The sequence below is a fragment of the Cebus imitator genome, unplaced genomic scaffold (assembly GCF_001604975.1).
Source record: "Cebus imitator isolate Cc_AM_T3 unplaced genomic scaffold, Cebus_imitator-1.0 Scaffold89, whole genome shotgun sequence".
In the NCBI taxonomy this organism is placed as follows: Eukaryota; Metazoa; Chordata; class Mammalia; order Primates; family Cebidae; genus Cebus; species Cebus imitator.
Window position 1 is genome coordinate 1,812,768 of NW_016107404.1, and position 17,073 is coordinate 1,829,840.

Genomic DNA, 17,073 nt, shown 5'->3' on the forward strand with positions numbered 1-17,073 from the left:
GAATTGCCTGAACCCAGGAGGCGGAGGTTGCGGTGAGCCGAGATCGCGCCATTGCACTCCAGCCTGGGTAACAAGAGCGAAACTCCGTCTCAAAAAAAAAAAGAAAAAAGTTATACGTCTGCAATCTTTATGGGTTGTGGAGGAAACTCTGAAGTGGTGCAAGTAATCTTGGCTGTGGTGGAAACTGGTGGAAGAGGAGGCTATGGGGGTGGAGGCAGAGGTGGTGGCAGCAGAGGTAGTTATGGTGGATATAATGGATGTGGCGATAATAGTGGCAACAATCGTGGTGAGCCTGCCTACAGCAGTAGAGGGGTCTATGGAGATGAGACGGTAGACCAAGATACGGAAACGATAAAGGTAGATATGGTGGTAGTGGTGAAGGATATGATGGTTACACTGAAGGAGGAAATGGTGGTGGTGGTAACTATGACGGTGGTGGGAACTATAATGATTCTAGAAATTTTAGTAGAGAAAAGCAATTAAATTATGAACCCATGAAACGGTACGGTTTTAGTGGAAGAATCTCAGGCAGTTCCTATGGTGGTGGTTATGGATCTGGTGGTATAAGTGATGAATATGGTAGCAGAAGGTTCCAAAAACAGCAGAGAGGGGCTACATTTCTGAGCAGGAGAAAGAACAAAAAGTTGTCAGTAAAGTTCCAGGTTACTCTGAGATAGTCATCCCAAATGCATTAGAGAAACTATAAAAATCTGGCAAAGAAGAAATGATGATCCATACTCAGAAAAGTTACTGCAGTTTAAACAGAAAACCCTTCTTGTACAGGACTGTCATAGCCACAGTTTGTGAAAGTGTAGCTGTTAATTAACGCAGTATAGTGTCAATTAGATGTAAATTCCTGAGCTCTTTTATCTGTTGTAGATTTGTCTGTTTCTTTTTCATTATATCAGGTATATTGCCCTGTAAATTGTGGTAGTGGTACCAGGAATAAAAAATTAAGGAGGCCGGGCGCGGTGGCTCAAGCCTGTAATCCCAGCACTTTGGGAGGCCGAGGCGGGTGGATCACGAGGTCAAGAGATCGAGACCATCCTGGTCAACACGGTGAAACCCCATCTCTACTAAAAATACAAAAAATTAGCTGGGCATGGTGGCCTGTAATCCCAGCTACTCAGGAGGCTGAGGCAGGAGAATTGCCTGAACCCAGGAGGCGGAGGTTGCGGTGAGCCGAGATCGTGCCATTGCACTCCAGCCTGGGTAACAAGAGCGAAACTCCGTCTCAAAAAAAAAAAAAAAAGGAAATTTTAAACTTTTCAATATTTGTGTAGTTTTTCTATATTTTAGTGCAGAAACTTTAACAAAATGCAGTTTTGAAGGAATTTTCTTTTGTGTTAACAAGAAGATTATTGCTAATTACTATTTTGTATAAATTCTGCTAAAATTAACTATAAAGAAACATATGCTGACTTGTAGCTTAAGGAGAATATACTGTCCCCATTTCCAAACCATGACATGAATGGGCACCGGCATGCGAAGAGAAGAGATCTTTGTATGTTTACAATGTGTGTTTTGGATAAATAGAATTTGATATTTAAATTAGCATATTTGTAAATTTAAGAGCATTAAGATTACCTTCATATGAAACAATCTCAAAATTCAAAAACCAAAACAACACAAAAGCTTCCCACAAAGAACTCAAATGGCTTCACTGGTAAATTATATGAAATATGTAAAGAATAAATAAGAAAAATCTTGAAGAGAAGGAAACTTCCTAACTCATTCTATGAGCCCAGTATTTTCCTGTTACCAAAGCCAGACAAAGACATCACGCAAAACAAGAAAACAAACAAATATTCCAACAAAATATTAGCTGTCTTAGTCTATTTTGTGCTGCTATTAACAGAATACCCAAGACTGGATAATTTATAAAGAACAGTTATTTATTTAGCTCACAGTTCTGGAGGCTGGGAAGTCTAAGAGCATGGCACTAGCATCTGAAGAAAGTCACCTCACCTCAGAAGGCGGAAGCAAGCCAGAGACAGAGAAGAAATAAGGCCAAACTCATCCTTTTTATAACTAACACACTCTGGTGATAATGGGCTTAAGTCTTTCATGAGGATGCTGCCTCTATGACCTAATTACTTCTTAAAGGTCCCACCTCTCAACACTGTTAGAATGGGGATTAAGTTTCCAACACAAACTTTGGGGGACATACTCAAACTGTAGCATTAGCTAAATGAATTCACTACATATAAAAAGGTTTTTATAGATGTCTGGATTTTATATTTGGAATGCAAGGTTGATTTAACAACTGTAAATCAATTAATATATCCTATTAGTAGAAGATTAAAAATCACACAATCATCTCAACAGAGGCAGAAAATACATGTAACAAAACTCAACATCCATTCATAATAAAAACTATCAACCAATTAGAAATAGAAGGAAACTTCCTGAAGCTGACAAAGGAAATCTGAGTAAAACTTAAAACTAACATCACACTAATAGTGAAAGACAGTTTTTTCCTTAAGATCAGGAACAGGGCAAGGATGTTCACTCTCATTTCTCTTCAACACTGTGCTGGAAGTTCCAGCCAGTACAATAATCAAAAGAAAAAAAAAAAAAAAAAAATATATATATATATCTTAGAGTAAATGTGGCAACTGTCTTAAATATTTGAAATCAAAAAAAAAAAAAAAAAAAAAAGAAAAGCATTATGAGTTATAAAGGAAGAAGTAAAGCTTCCTTTATTTGTAGACAACGTGATCCTTTATGTAGAGAATCCTAAGAGGCATATTTTTAAAAATGCAAAAGTTAGTAAGTTTAATAATATCGCAGGATATAAGATCAACAAACAAAAAATTGTATTTCTATACACCAGCAACGAACAATCCAAAAATAAAGTTAAAAAACAATTCCATTCATAACATCATCAAAAAGAGTAAAACACTTGGCAATAAATTTAATAAAAGAGGTGTACAGCTTGTACACTAAAAACCATTAAAACATTATAGAGGGAAAGTAAATAGATCTAAATAAATGTTCATGGATAAGAAAACTCAGTATTATTAAAACGGCAACTTTCCCTTAACTATTCTATAGACTCAATGAAATCCCTATCAAAATACCAGTGGGCTTTTCATATAAATTGAAAAGCTGGGCAGGGCACAGCTATAATCCCAGCACTTTGGGAGGCCAACGCACTTGGATCACTTTAGGTCAGGAGTTCAAGACCAGCCTAGACAACATGGTAAAACCCCAGGTGTAGTGGCTTGTGCTTGTAATCCTAGCTACTCGGGAGGCTGAGGCACGGGAAGCACTTGAACCTTGGAGGCAGAGGTTGCAGTGAGCTGCGATTACGCCACTGCACTCCAGTCTAGGTGACGGAGTGAGACTGTTTCCAGGAAGGAAGGAAGGGAGGAAGGGAGGGAGGGAGGGAGGGAGGGAGGGAGGGAGGGAGGGAAGCTGATGCTAAAGTTTACATGGGAAATGCAAATAACCTAGAGTAGTTAAAACATTTTTAGAAAAGAACAAAGGGTGTATCTGAGTACTCTATTTTTAATCCCTTTTTCCTTCTGAAGCCCTTTGCATTAACTTTTTAGTTATGAAATAACCTTTACTCTCCTCCTTTCCACCAGATACTACCTTGCATTGCTAGCTTGTCTAATTATGTTAGCTTAGAAGTTCCAGAGACAATCCAGGTACTTAAGAGAATGCTCCACCACCAAGTGATTACTTGAAGGATGCAGATAAATTACAACCGGTCAAGCCCAAGATGGTGCCAGCCCATTCAACAGATAGGGCAGTAACTCAAGATTATCAGAACATGTCACTGAGGCCGGCATCAACTAGCAACCCCCCACCACTGGTGTGCACTCCAGACCCAAATTAACTATGAACAGGTCCCAGGAATTTTTGGGTGTGAGAGAAATGTTCTTTAAACTGAATTGTGGTAATTTTACAACTCTTATAATTTACAAAAGTTCATCAAATTATACTTACCAGTATATTTTATAGAAAATTTTACTTCAATAAACCATTTAAAAAGTAGAATTAATGAGTATAGTTTATCTAAGAGACTTGTAGAGATTTACCACAAACAAGAGAGAAACTAGGTGTTTCTATCACAGAGTTAAGCATGAAAACTTAGACAGCATAACTTACCCTCAATGGCCCAAGAAAACACTACTGGATTCCAAGGGCAAGGGAATCGTTAAGTAGTTCTTATGTGAGCAATGGCTCCTGACTTCAATGCCAACCAATGAAATACAGTTATTACCCTGAGTGTTATGGTTGAACCTCATTATCACTGAGAAACATGAAGAGATAACTACAGATTCCAGTAGTTTAATCTCACAGAGGAAAATGAAAATGGTCCTTTAATTATAACCATTAGCTGAAGATTTTTCTCCAACTGTCCATAAGGAACCTCTAAAAACAAGTTAAATTTTCTCCTATTTCCAAAGACATCTAAGCTGGTAATATTCTCCATCCCTGCTGAAACTGTTCTATAAAGGAATTAAATTCCCTTTCTGGCCAAAGAAGCAAGCATGACATTATTCTAGATTTTATGTAGACACACATGGGATCTGACAGGCTAACTGTACCAAATTACACTTGCCACTTCTTTCTGTGTCAGCATATGTTTTGCCTTGGGCATGCAATTAGAAAGGGAAGGACCCAAACACTTTTATTACATTTAAGTGGAACTCCTAGCTGTTTCTTGGCTCCTCTTAACACATTTCAGTTGATTAGTGACTTTTTTTTAACAAAAGTCAAACATCCTTTCCTAAATATCTTAATTGGTTAAGAGCTTCTGCTGTTTCCCACCAGCAGTCACTTTAAGTCACTGATTAAAGCATTTTGCACATCAGCACAATCTGAAATCAATTTCCTTTTTCAACCACCTGGGCTTAAGGAGCAATCTTGAAAACAGCCCCATTCAAGGAGAACCAAGTGCAATACTCTGCATGACAACATCTACCATGGAAGGAAGAACTGCAGAATTTGTAGGAGGTGGAAAGAACCAAATTGCCACAAGTAAGTACCTGAACTCTCTCTGCTTCACAAATCATACTCTAGCATTTACTGCAAGGGTGAACTCTAACAGCAAGCTTGATGCCCTTTCTTCTAAGCACCCAAGAGTTCTGTGTTTCCATCAGAACCAACTGTGAGCATTTCCCTTATTGCACTGATGGCCCAGGTCATCAATGCAAGCTGAAATGATATGGTTTGGATTTGTGTTCCCACTCAAATCTCATGTGGAATTAGAGAAGCCTGGTGGGATGTGACTGCATTATGGGGGAGGACTTCCCCCTTGCTGTTCTTGTGACAGAGAGTTCTTTTCATATCTGGTGGTTTAAAAGTGTGTGGCCCTCCCCCCTTTGTGCTCTCTCCTGCTCCACCATGGTAGGATGTGCTTGTTTCCCCTTCCACCATGCTTCTAAGTTTCCTAAGGCCTCCCAATCATGCCTCCTGTTAAGTCTGCACAGCTGTGAGTAAATTAAACCTCTGTTCTTCATAAACTGCCCAGTCTCAGGTAATTCTTTACAGCAGTGTGGGAATGGACTAAAACAGAAGCTTGGTACCAGGAGTGGTTTAGTATAATAAATTCAGGCTTGAATGGACGCTGGGCTCATCTAGTTCTGATGCTGAGAAAGCCTTCATGAGTTCCACATTTTCATCCAGATGGAAAATTATCCTTTCCATTTTTAATATAAAAAGAAAAATCACTCAGCAGATTTAAGGCAAGCAACTTTCCTATGTAGCATGAGAAAACAGGAACTGTCATCTATTTCATAAAGACTTTCTTTAAAGCTCTCAGGAAGAAATTCAGGTGCTCACTGAGAAATGTAAACTAAAAATCCTGAGCTCCCCACTGACCAAATGGAACCCCTCTGGACAAAGGAGACCCCAGAAAACCTTAACTGAGTTTCTGGCAATGACGTGACAAGGGGTCAGGTGCATCTCATTATACCCCGCCCCCCACCTTTTTGCAGGTTAGACACAACCTTTCAGCATTAATGTTAAAGTGGATATCATAAGACTGAGAGAACAGACTCTGTAGTAATAAGGTACCAAATTATAAACAGGAACTAAGGCCATGTCAGGCGAGAGTTATGTCACAAACCCCTACACTTAAAGAATAAACTATGTTCTAACTGCCACAGGTTTTTTTCTTTAGCAGCTAAACAAGCACTGGCCTTGGGGCAGGCAATAGTGTTTTTAAGATAATTTGAAGCTCTACCAGATACTGACTTACTGAACTCTGGTTCTACCAGCCACAACTACAGCTTTGATTGGACAAGAGAGTGATTTTGTTAACTTTCTCCTGAAGAGAAGACTACCAGCCATGAGCTGGCTCTAGTGGATTGTATAAAGATTGCACATTTGTGTGCCATGTCCTGAAAAGACCTCTTGATGTACAGGGTCTACTTGTAATATTTAAATGTCAAGTCTTCCCCACAAGGTGAACATGGGTCTTATGCAATATGCATGTTTAAAACTCATACATCAGGGCCACCTTCATGAATATTCATAGATCCTCCTGTAATCTGTTGAATACGCATGTTTAGCTAATCTGGTCAGCATAATGCCCTTACCCCAAACCCTCCTTCATGGTCCTGTCTCAGGGCTTTGACTACAGGCCGTGTTTCCCAGCCTTTGAATAGCCTTTGGAATACCCTTTCCCAGTCTTTCATCAAAAGTCCTATCAATAGGCACAAGGTTTCAGATACATGACCCTATAATGTTGTATTTAAAAAGTGTAGGAAAGGAAGGCATTAGGAATCAAAAGAAACAGTATGGGCAAAAAATCCAGTATTTGAAAGAGAGATGTTTGAATTCCTATGTCATCTTTGAGGAAAATGCATCTTCTTCAATTTTAGTTTATCCATCAGTAAAAAGGGGGTAATATGTAACTTCTATGCTGTCTAGGGTCCACTTCTCCTTTGCTATTTCCACCCTAATGGCTGTAACCCTTTACAAGAAATAAAGCTCTCTTTTTCTAAATTTATAGATCTTGTTTTTTTTTTTGTTTTTTGTTTTGTTTTTTTTTTCAGTTAACAGAACTTAACTACAGAAAACACACTTTCGTTTTTATACTACCAGACATTTCTCTTTCTTAAAGGATGGCCAGGCCACATTTTACAAGAGCTATATCCTGTCATTAGGGATATTCTGATACAAATGGACAGGAACTTAAAAGGATTTCAGAAGATGAGTAAGAACAGATAAAAGCCTTTTAGGAAGAATCTCTGAAAAATGAAAATTCTTAAAATGATTATGTGTGTGTAATGGTCTTTAGTTTCTAGGTCATGTGTTTTTTATTTTTTATTTTCATCTTTATTTCAATGATTTCATTTAAATTACTCGGCTGCTGAGTTTCATTATATTAAAAGTAAACTTCAGGGTGGTGGTATGCCATCCAGGGAAATATACATAACCAGTAAAAAGGTTTAAGCTGCAAGAGGCCAAGAACTGGCTCGCTGGAATTTGATCCAGAGTCTTCCACATATTTGCAACAATCTGTGAAAAGTCATCCTAACTACTCTGGCCTCAGTCCACCCACACAGAAAAACACCACCTTAAAGGCCAATGGTGCATAATTACAACATGGGATAATAACACACCCTCTCAGCAGGTATTCTCTACAATTCCAAACAGACTGATTTTTGTGTTACAATGAGACCACTTGTCTTGATAAATGAGGAATAAATTGTTATACCTCAGAACTATATCAACAAGTTCCAAGGTTTAACAATTTAAAATGAGTCAAAAACAAAGCCAGTGAAAAACAAGTGAGATATGTAATAAAACTACGAAGTACAGACTAAACCTCTAGAATCCTTAATCATGAATTTTCTCATGACTAGATATGTGTCAGGGAAAGGACTAAGAAAGTATGTCAAATTCTTTAGGAAAAAAAAACACAAAATTCTATAGGGCTAAAGATGTTTACAATTTTAGTGACAGTTTTTATTTAGTATCTTTCCTTTAAGATGCTCAAGGTATTTGAAAGAGCTTATTTTTCTTAAATTTATCAGCGCTGTGCAGACAAGGGCTATCTTCTTATCTGGGCAGAGTAAAATTGATTATAAAATTCATATCCACGATTACATAAATCAGGTCAATTAAAAAAAAGAGAGAGAGATTTCTTCTAGATCCCAATTCTCGAAGGTTCACTATTTAGGGCTTGAATCCTGGCAGAAAATCACATAATGTATGTAACTAAACAGCCATGCAAATGTGATACTGCTATACCATAGAAAAACAACACTGAAAAAAACTATTTGGCTTTGATGAATATCATATTACCAATTGTACCATATTCTATCTAGTGCTGAAATTGCTTGGAAAGTGAATTTTAGAAAATATCTTTTAAAAATGAAAGGATGTTTTTGATAAATGAGATTAAAGAAGGTTTGAAGAACAAAGGAAAAAGGCTCTAGGATGAGATGTAATCCAAAGTGAAAGGGAAAAATTCTAATCCAACGGACAAGTACATATTACTGCTCTCTTGCACATAAGTTAAAGCTGTTTGGGGTCTGTACTGTTTCCACTTAGGAGGTCTTCTTTTGACAGTTGTTTTTTTTTTTTTTTTTTAAACCAGCTACGCTCATGTGAATTCAATTTGGTAGCATGGAGCTCTGATAACTTGCCACTACACGCAAGCCTAATATAAAACCTACAATCTCAGTGGCAAAAACAAGGTCCTTGAAAGAGAGAATCATCTCATTATAAAGTTAAGTTACATTCCATCCTTTTATCTGTCCCCATATATCCATCCTTTCTGGCTCTTAAGGCCCTCATAAAACCTGTTTTTGACACACCAGGAACATTCAAGCTATTTTACATAATCTCCCATACTCACTGGGAATTTATAAATTCAGACATAATCACACAGGAATTGTCTGGAGGAAAGTAGTAATGTGGCTTTTCCTTCTCCAACCTGCTATCTTTTGACTATTTTAGCATTCTTCCTAAACTGGGAAAGGGCAAGGAATTAGAAATCGTGGCATTCCTCCTTAGCAGCTCTGTTGACTACCTGGGTGGAAGATGTCCAAACAAGTGGATAAACTCAATGTGAAGAACCCCTGGAGACTCTCTGAAACCCAAAACTACAGATAACAAATCCCAGATGATGGCAATAATGCACTTATGAATAGTGTATGCAGGGAAACAACGCTACTTTCACAACTGATAGATGATTATTATACATAGAGTTGTGGTCAAAATGTTTTCTGAGCCGAGCTTGGTGGGTCACATCTGTAATCCCGGCACTTTAGGGGGCCAAGGCAGGTGGATTGCTTGAACTCAGGGATTCAAGACCAGCCTGGGTAACATGGCGAAACCTCATCTCTACAAAAACTACAAAAATCAGTCGGGTGTGGGAGTGTGCACCTGTAGTTCCAGCTACTTGGGGTCGGGGATGCTGAGGTGGGAGAATCACTTGAGCTTAGGAGACTGAGGCTGCAGTGAGCTGTGATCATGTTACTCCACTCCAGTCTGGGCAACAGAGTGAGACATTCTCTCAAAAAAAAAAAAAAAAAAAAAGAAAAGAAAAAAATTGTTTTCTATTTTAACACTGTGGTGACAGAATGGTGATGGGTAGAGAGAATGGAAGAAAGGGACTTTCCCAACTTAGGAAGGGACTGAGAAAAGGGGCAGCCAGAAAGAACACGCTTCCTGGGGCTCAGGGCATTGGTTATCTCCTCTGCCAACAAGCTTAGAACAAGATACCTCCCTCACACTGAAAACCAGAAGTTAAGAAAATGTGTAGCTGCCTGCTATATATAAACTGCTGAGGTCGGGGAGAGAATCACAAGATTCTCAGTTTGACTATGCTACTATCAGGCCTGAGAAAGAAGTAACTATGCCCATATTTTAGTTTATAATGATAGGTAAAACAGCCAAGTTCTACCTAAGGGTCAATCTTGCCAACTATCTATTGCTGATCACACTTTTGACAACTGAATTTTAAAAAATGAATTTACTGGAGTAAAGGGGAATGGATTTCTGTCTCACCACCCTAGATAGAAATCTCTCTAAAAGATCACTACTAGGGAAGAACTCTTTGGACCTGGAAGAGAAGTGAGTCTTGGCTTATAAAAAGATGCCCTAGTGGGAGAACAAACAAACAAGATGCCCAAAACAAAGAACAGGACATCAACAAAGAGACAAGTTCTTAAGCTGGAAAGAAAGGCAGAAGGGATAAAAGGGAAGCCAAGTTAGAACCATGAGGAGAACTAGTTGCTAGCAAGCAGTCCCATTTTCTGACTGCTCTGTGGAGAGTCTGGTTTTGTGACATCAACAGAAGGCTCTGATTTACCAAGTCGTAGATGGAGGTGAGAGGGACATTCTTTTTTGAAATGCTAGCAACATGCTGGGTCTCAAAGTCACATTCAACACAAAAGAACAGTCTATTCATCAAAAGTCTTATCAACAGGCACAAGGTTTCAGGTACATGACCTTATAAATGTTGTTTTAAAAAGTGAAGGAAAAGGAAGGCCATTAGGAATCAAAAGAAACATTATGGCTAAGGAAAAAATCCAGTATTTGAAAGAGACATGTGTTTGAATTCCTATGTGATCCTTGGGGAGAATGCACCTCCTCCAATTTTACAGTTTATCTACTAGTAAAATGGGGATAATACTTATTGTAACTTATATGCTATCCAGGGTCCACTTGCCCTTGATATTTTCACAAGACTGCTTTGAATCCCCAATCCCATGGCCGGGGATAAGGTATATTTTCCTCAGATGTGAGTAAATTTTCAGAAACTGACTCTCTCCCGGTCTCTTCAGACTCTGGCTTCCTTGTGTGCTCAGGTACTTTCTCTGCTCTGCATGAAATAATGCCAGACACAAAACTGACTTTTCATCAGTTTCCCCAAATACTTAAACGTAGTTATTTCCAGAGTTTTACTGACGCCCAGTAATTTGTGGTCATTAGTGTGGAACGTTTTCGTAAAAGGCCGTGACTGTGCATATACTTACCCACTTTGTCTCCCTGCCTCTTTCTTTTTCTCCTCAGCCCCCTCCTCTCTGAACTAGATCCAGTTTTTCTACTTCTATGATGCTGAGGAGCTTCCCTTGCCTCTGGAGCCCCTGTACTGGCCAACCAAGTCTGGAGATGGAGACTCATTCTCTACCCTAGCACTTATCAAAGTTATTTCCCCAATAAAGCAATTCTCTCAGAAAATTCTAGCAAAAACTGTTAAAGCGCTAACATTTCCTTCATTTCGTTTGCTATTCAGGGTAATTAAAATAACATAATAAAGTGCTAGCACAATGCCTTGCACATAGTGGATATGAAACAACTAGTAGCTGCCACATAATGGTGATGACAGCTAGATTCAGTCCCTGAAAAGACCATGCCTAAACCAACCACAGAGTCGACCTTGGACTTGGACACAGACACAAATGGGGAACCTTGGACTTTGACTGGCTGAAGTAATTGACAACATACAATTGAAAGCTAGGAAAGTCTCAATTTTCCTTCAAAACACAGTAGTCTTGATAGACAATAAAGTTCACTGACTTACCACAGTAGTATCTCTGCCCCTTTCCAAACACCCAGTAACAATATGCAGCTGAACAGACACCAGATGTAATACTGTGAAAGTCCCCTGATCACTCCAACACATTAAAGAGATAAGTTCTGAAGTACTGTTTCCACCAATCCTTCTAGAAAACTGTCACTGAGAATTTTAGATCTCCTTCTTCTATTTTCATGAAGTTTTGTTTTGTGTTAAAACTGAAAGTTTTTCTCCTATATGGCAACAAAAAGTTCTTCTTCCATCTCAAAACACTGCAGACATCATTTAAAGACTGCAGATTACTATGATAATGAAGCTGTTCTTCCTCAGGAGATTCTTAGCGGCCTGCCAACAGGATTAGCCTGGCAGACTGTAAGCTCTCTCTGAGGCTCAGCTGCTTATGCTTGCCTCTGGGCAACAGCACAGTAGATGTGGGGATCTTGCCAGGATTCCTAGACTCCAAGTAGTAAGGTGCATTATTAGACCTATTGCAGGTCTAATAATGTAGTGCTTCTAGGCATTGAAGCCTCATTTTTGAGCCAGGCATGGTGGCTCAAGCCTGTATTCCCAGGACTTTGGGAGGCCAGGGTGGGCAATCACTTGAGGTCAGGAGTTCAAGACCAGCCTGGCCAACATTACAAAACCCCATCTCTGCTAAAAATACAAAAATTACCCAGGCGCAGTGGCACGTGCCTGTACTTTCAGCTACTCAGGAGGCTGAGGCAAGAGAATGCTTGAACCCGGGGTGAAGGCTGCACTCCAGCCTGGGCAACAGAGCAAGACTGTCTCAAAAAAAAAGAAAAAACAAAAGTAATTTTTGGCCAGGCATAGTGGCTTACACATGTAATCCCAGAGCTTTGGGAGGCCGAAGTGGGAGGGTCACTTGAGGCCAGGAGTTCTAAACCAGCCTGGGCAACAGAGACCCTGTCTTTACAAAAACTTTAAAAATTAGCCAGGCATGGTGACACACACCTTTAAGTCCCAGCTACTCAGGAGGTGAGGAGGGAGGATTACTTGAACCCAGATGTCAAAGGTTACAGTGAACTATAATCCTGGCACTGCACTCCAGCCTGGGTGACAGAGTGAGACCTTGTCTCTAAAAAAAAAAAAAAGTCATTTCCCCCCCCACAGAGAGATGTTGGAAGAGAAAGTTCTATACACACATGAACAAATATAAACACTCATATACACAGAAGTCAGCTCGAAGACAGGCCAGACCTGGAGCAGTCATAATAAATGTAATAGTTTATACATAAACCTGAAGGATTAACAACTGCCAGTTGCCACCATTCAATGGGTAAATTAACAGAAACCTGAATGCAATCAAGTGAATGAATGTTAGTCCCAGACCCTCTGTGCAGCACTAGAAGCTATTTTTATATTAGCCACGACCTTAATGAGATTCTAGGTACTATCTGATAAAGAAAAGTGGCCAAGAAGCCATTTTGAGGATTAAATTTAGGGGCAGCATCAAGGTCTTTCTGGGTCTACTATAAATGGGCCCCAAACTCTTAGGAATGGAACAAGAATTATGTGTCTCTGAAAATAGGAAGATGTGGCCAGGTGTGGTGGCTCATGCCTATAATCCCAGCACTTTGGGAGGCGGAGGCAGGCAGATCACCTGAGGTCAGGAGTTCAAGACCAGCCTGACCAACATGGTGAAACCCCATCTCTACTAAAAGCACAAAATTAGCCAGATGTGGTGGTGCATGCCCGTAATCCCAGCTACTTGGGAGGCTGAGGCAGGAGAATCGTTTGAGCCCAGGAGGTGGAGGTTGCAGTGAGCCGAGATGGTGCCATTGCACTCCAGCCTGGATAACAAGAGCGAAACTCGGTCTCAAAAAAAAAAAAAAGGAGGGAGGGAGGGAGGGAGGGAGGGAGGAAGGAAAATAGAAAGTGTGACATAAAAGTGTTTTACTCATAGCTCACTCACAAAATCTCTAAATACTTAAATGAAGTGGAACTAAAAGCTCCAAGGTTTTGGCCCAAAGGTTTTTAATAGGGAGACCTACAAATTAGTTCCTTTTTGGGAAAATCGGTGCTGAGTTCATGAACTTCATGTGCTCATAATGTTGCCTCAGTGAGCTCCCTAACAAGGGATAATCACAAATCCACCAGTAAAGAAAAATGCTAAAGTGTTACAACAAAAGGCTACAGTTCTTAATCTAGACTTTCAATCAGTTGTCTTAACTAAACAGCTTCTCTTAAAAGCAAAGCCACTCACTCACCTTCCTCAAAGCTTGCTTTCTTCTGTTTCACTAGAACACGGAAGTTTTCAGCAGGATTCACACTTCCAACCTAGAAAATACCAACAGATAATAAACTTACAGGTTATTTCTCTTTTTAGCAGCACCCCAGGCAATACAAGATGACTTAATATAGTAAGTGTGCTCTTATAAAATAAAACCAAAGACAAAGAGAAGGTCTTTTCTATTCATTTTCATTTCCAGGTCTCTGTGAAAGGTGGACAGATTCCACTAGTCAATTAGCTGCCCTCTATGCTTTCACTCACTTTGCTTTATGCAAGCTGATTTCTTTCCAGAGGGGTCAGAAATGTATTACAACTCAAGCCACCAGCCAGCCCAGCTGGAGGGCTTTCTGTAGCACAGACTGCATGTATATCCTGTCACCCAACCAATTAGAAAGGGGAGAATTCTGCAGTGTGGGGCTGGTTCTGAATATATTTGCCCCACTAAGATGACATGAGAAATACAGCTTAATACCTGATTCACCAAACTTCCCATTAGTGGAACTATTGCTGACCCTTTGGCACTAAAGTTTTGGTAGAATATACAAGGATACCCAGGCTGAGTATGTCCTTAGAAAGTAAAAACAGATTATGTACAAAGACGTACCACAGTGCTGGGTGAGGAAGTTTGAAAGATGAAACTCTGCCATATTATATGGAACTTTCTGATTATACTACTGTTTTTAATCTGCTGACCCCAAACCTAACCAGGCCTAAGAACCACTTAGCTCATAGGAAAGAAAACAATCGGGTTCCAAAATGCACTAAAGCTTCCAGTTTGCTCAGGTATAGGAAGCAGAAAAGCTCTCAGAACAAGATCATGACTTTTTCCTTTATTATTCTATATAAAACATCTAAATGAAATCTAAATCATTTTTCACACATTCATTTTTTCTGAGAGAGTTTCTGTTTGAGGTAAGAATAAAGGCAGGCCCTTTATTCCCTGACTATCCTTCCTAATAAATGTTGCTAAAAAATTTTTGGCCAATTTTTAAGATCTGTTGATTCACACTAATGTTGCTTAAAAGAAGGCACTATTTGGCTGGGTGTAGTGACTCATGTCTGTAACCCCAGCGCTTTGGGAGGCTGGAGCTGGAGGATGGCTTGAGCTCAGGAGTAACATACTGAGACCCCTACCTCTACAAAAAATATCCGGGTATGGTGGCATGTGCCTGTAGTCCTGGCTACACAGGAGGCTGAGGCAGGAGGACCACTTGAGCCCAGTGTATTCCAGCCTAGGTGACAGCAACACCCTAACTCTAAAATTAAATAAAATATTCTTCCTCATGGCTGAGCAAGATAGATAAATAGATAGAGAGAGAGATAGACAGATAGATAGACAGACAGATAGATAGATACATACATACATACATACATACAAAGACAGAAAAATAAAATAAGGTAGTATTTTCAAGTTCCAAAAAAACCTTTCATTAAATAAAAATCTCAAGTATCAAAGGATACTTTGCTTGGGGAAATCCTAAACTTGTGAATCCTGTTCTGGAGTTGTGTGTTAGAAAATAGGAAAGTTATACTAACTTAAACTGTATGTACTTGAAGATTAAGACATATCACTAACCCCCACTTACCCTATCATTTTGACTATCATTTATCCTAGTTGAAAAGCTGCAAAATGAAGCCAACAGTAAAATCTCAACACTGAGATGTTCCATGTTCTATAGATTATAAAGAGCTCTATATACCTTATGTCATATAGTGAATTCTGTAGGTAATTCACAACAATAATTACTTATAGGAAGAAGTATGGAATGGGTCTTTATGGCTTATACAGAGCAAGGATCAGAGAAAGTGATCATGATCTTACGTGAAAGTGATAAGAACAGACTAACAAAAATTGATGCACTCTCCCTCAAGCCCCAACCTTCCTGCAAAGGGGGAAGCACGCTGGGAAAGCTTTGCTTACAGAGGTGACACTGCCTTCAGCCAGGCTGGAGACGCTGAAGTGAGCTCCCCCTTCCTCAGTCTTTAATTTTTTAGCGGTGGGTCCATCTTCATGGCTAGAAAAGAAAAAAAAAATTTCCCTTAAAATAAAACAAACAATACAAAACCAGAATTGCTGTCTGTTGTGAAAAGTTTAAACTTATTTTCCAAGCACCAAAAGAAGAAGAAGAAAAGAAAAACAACAGGTGCATGTAGGTGTTTTACAAACGAGCTGCCTCCCTTTCCCAACCACTGGGCTCCTAAGGGCCTAACTTGAAGCAGCCCTGGCTTTGTCTCACAGCAGAATGGGAATCAGAATTAAGCAATCACATCAAAAAGTCCTTGCAAAAGATGAAACTGCAAACACAGGTAATGGAAATTTAACATATAAGTAAGAAATCCATCTACTCTAGAGATATTATTTTCTAGTTCCTGTCTCAGAATTGACAGCTATTAGCTTTCCATGTACACAGAAGACCTTTGTGTCTAACAACCCATTTTCTCCATCATGTATGTTAGAGCTTTAAAAGCTTCTGTTTACAACTGTCAAAACTTACTAGATAATCCTTAATTATGCAAGAGCTTTCCCTCTTAGGGAAATCTTAAACTATTAAAAAAAAACTTCCCCCAAAACTTTCAATTTTATTTTTTATAAACCTAATTCTGTTTTGTGCAATACGCTAACAGTCCAATGGCATCTGTGTGCTAAGAAAAAGTATATCAAGCATCTTGTCTCAAGTAACATGCTGGCTTTAACAGCCTGTGTTAAAGTCAGGAGGAGGTCAAGTTAATTGCAAAAGAGAAGGAAATCAAATCCAAAGACTCTGCCTGTAATCTCCCTTAAGCTGCTAAATATAAAGAAATGAAGATTTTTCTCCCAGGGAAATAAGCAATCTGGGGCAAAAGCAGCCATCAGAAATGGCTGATAAGAGAAATTAGCAATCAAGATCTAGAATTTTTAAAAATTCATTTATTTTGACAAATAAAAATTGTATATATTTGTCACGTACAAACTATGAATTTATTATGAAATGGCTAAATTAAGCTAATTATCATATGCATTACTTCATTTACTTAGCATTTTTTATGGTGAGAACAGTTAAAATCTCTCAGGGTTTAAAGACTAGTATTTCTAAATGTATTGGTTTTTTTGCTCAAAGCCCCAACCTTCAGACAATGAGGCTTGAAAGAGGTTATCTTAAAAATTAAGCAAAAGGCTGGGCGCAATGGCTCATGCCTGTAATCCCAGCACTTTGGGAGGCCGAGGTGGTCACATCACCTGAGGTTGGGAGTTGGAGACCAGCCTGACCAACATGGAGAAACTCCATCTCTACTAAAAATACAAAATTAGCCAGGCATGGTGGTGCATGCCTGTAATCCCAGCTACTTG

The 17,073-nt window shown here is 39.2% G+C and overlaps 1 protein-coding gene across 1 annotated transcript in view; it reads right to left on the reverse strand.

Moving 5' to 3' along the window:
- XRCC5 (X-ray repair cross complementing 5) overlaps nucleotides 1–17,073 on the reverse strand; it is a 99,958-nt gene that overhangs the window by 31,330 nt on the left and 51,555 nt on the right. The window contains exons 15-16 of the mRNA XM_017534951.2: nucleotides 15,667–15,760; nucleotides 13,723–13,792 (exon numbers count right to left, since the gene is read on the reverse strand). Of these exons, the coding sequence (XP_017390440.2) occupies nucleotides 13,723–13,792; nucleotides 15,667–15,760 (164 nt within the window). The remainder of the gene's footprint in view (nucleotides 1–13,722; nucleotides 13,793–15,666; nucleotides 15,761–17,073) is intronic.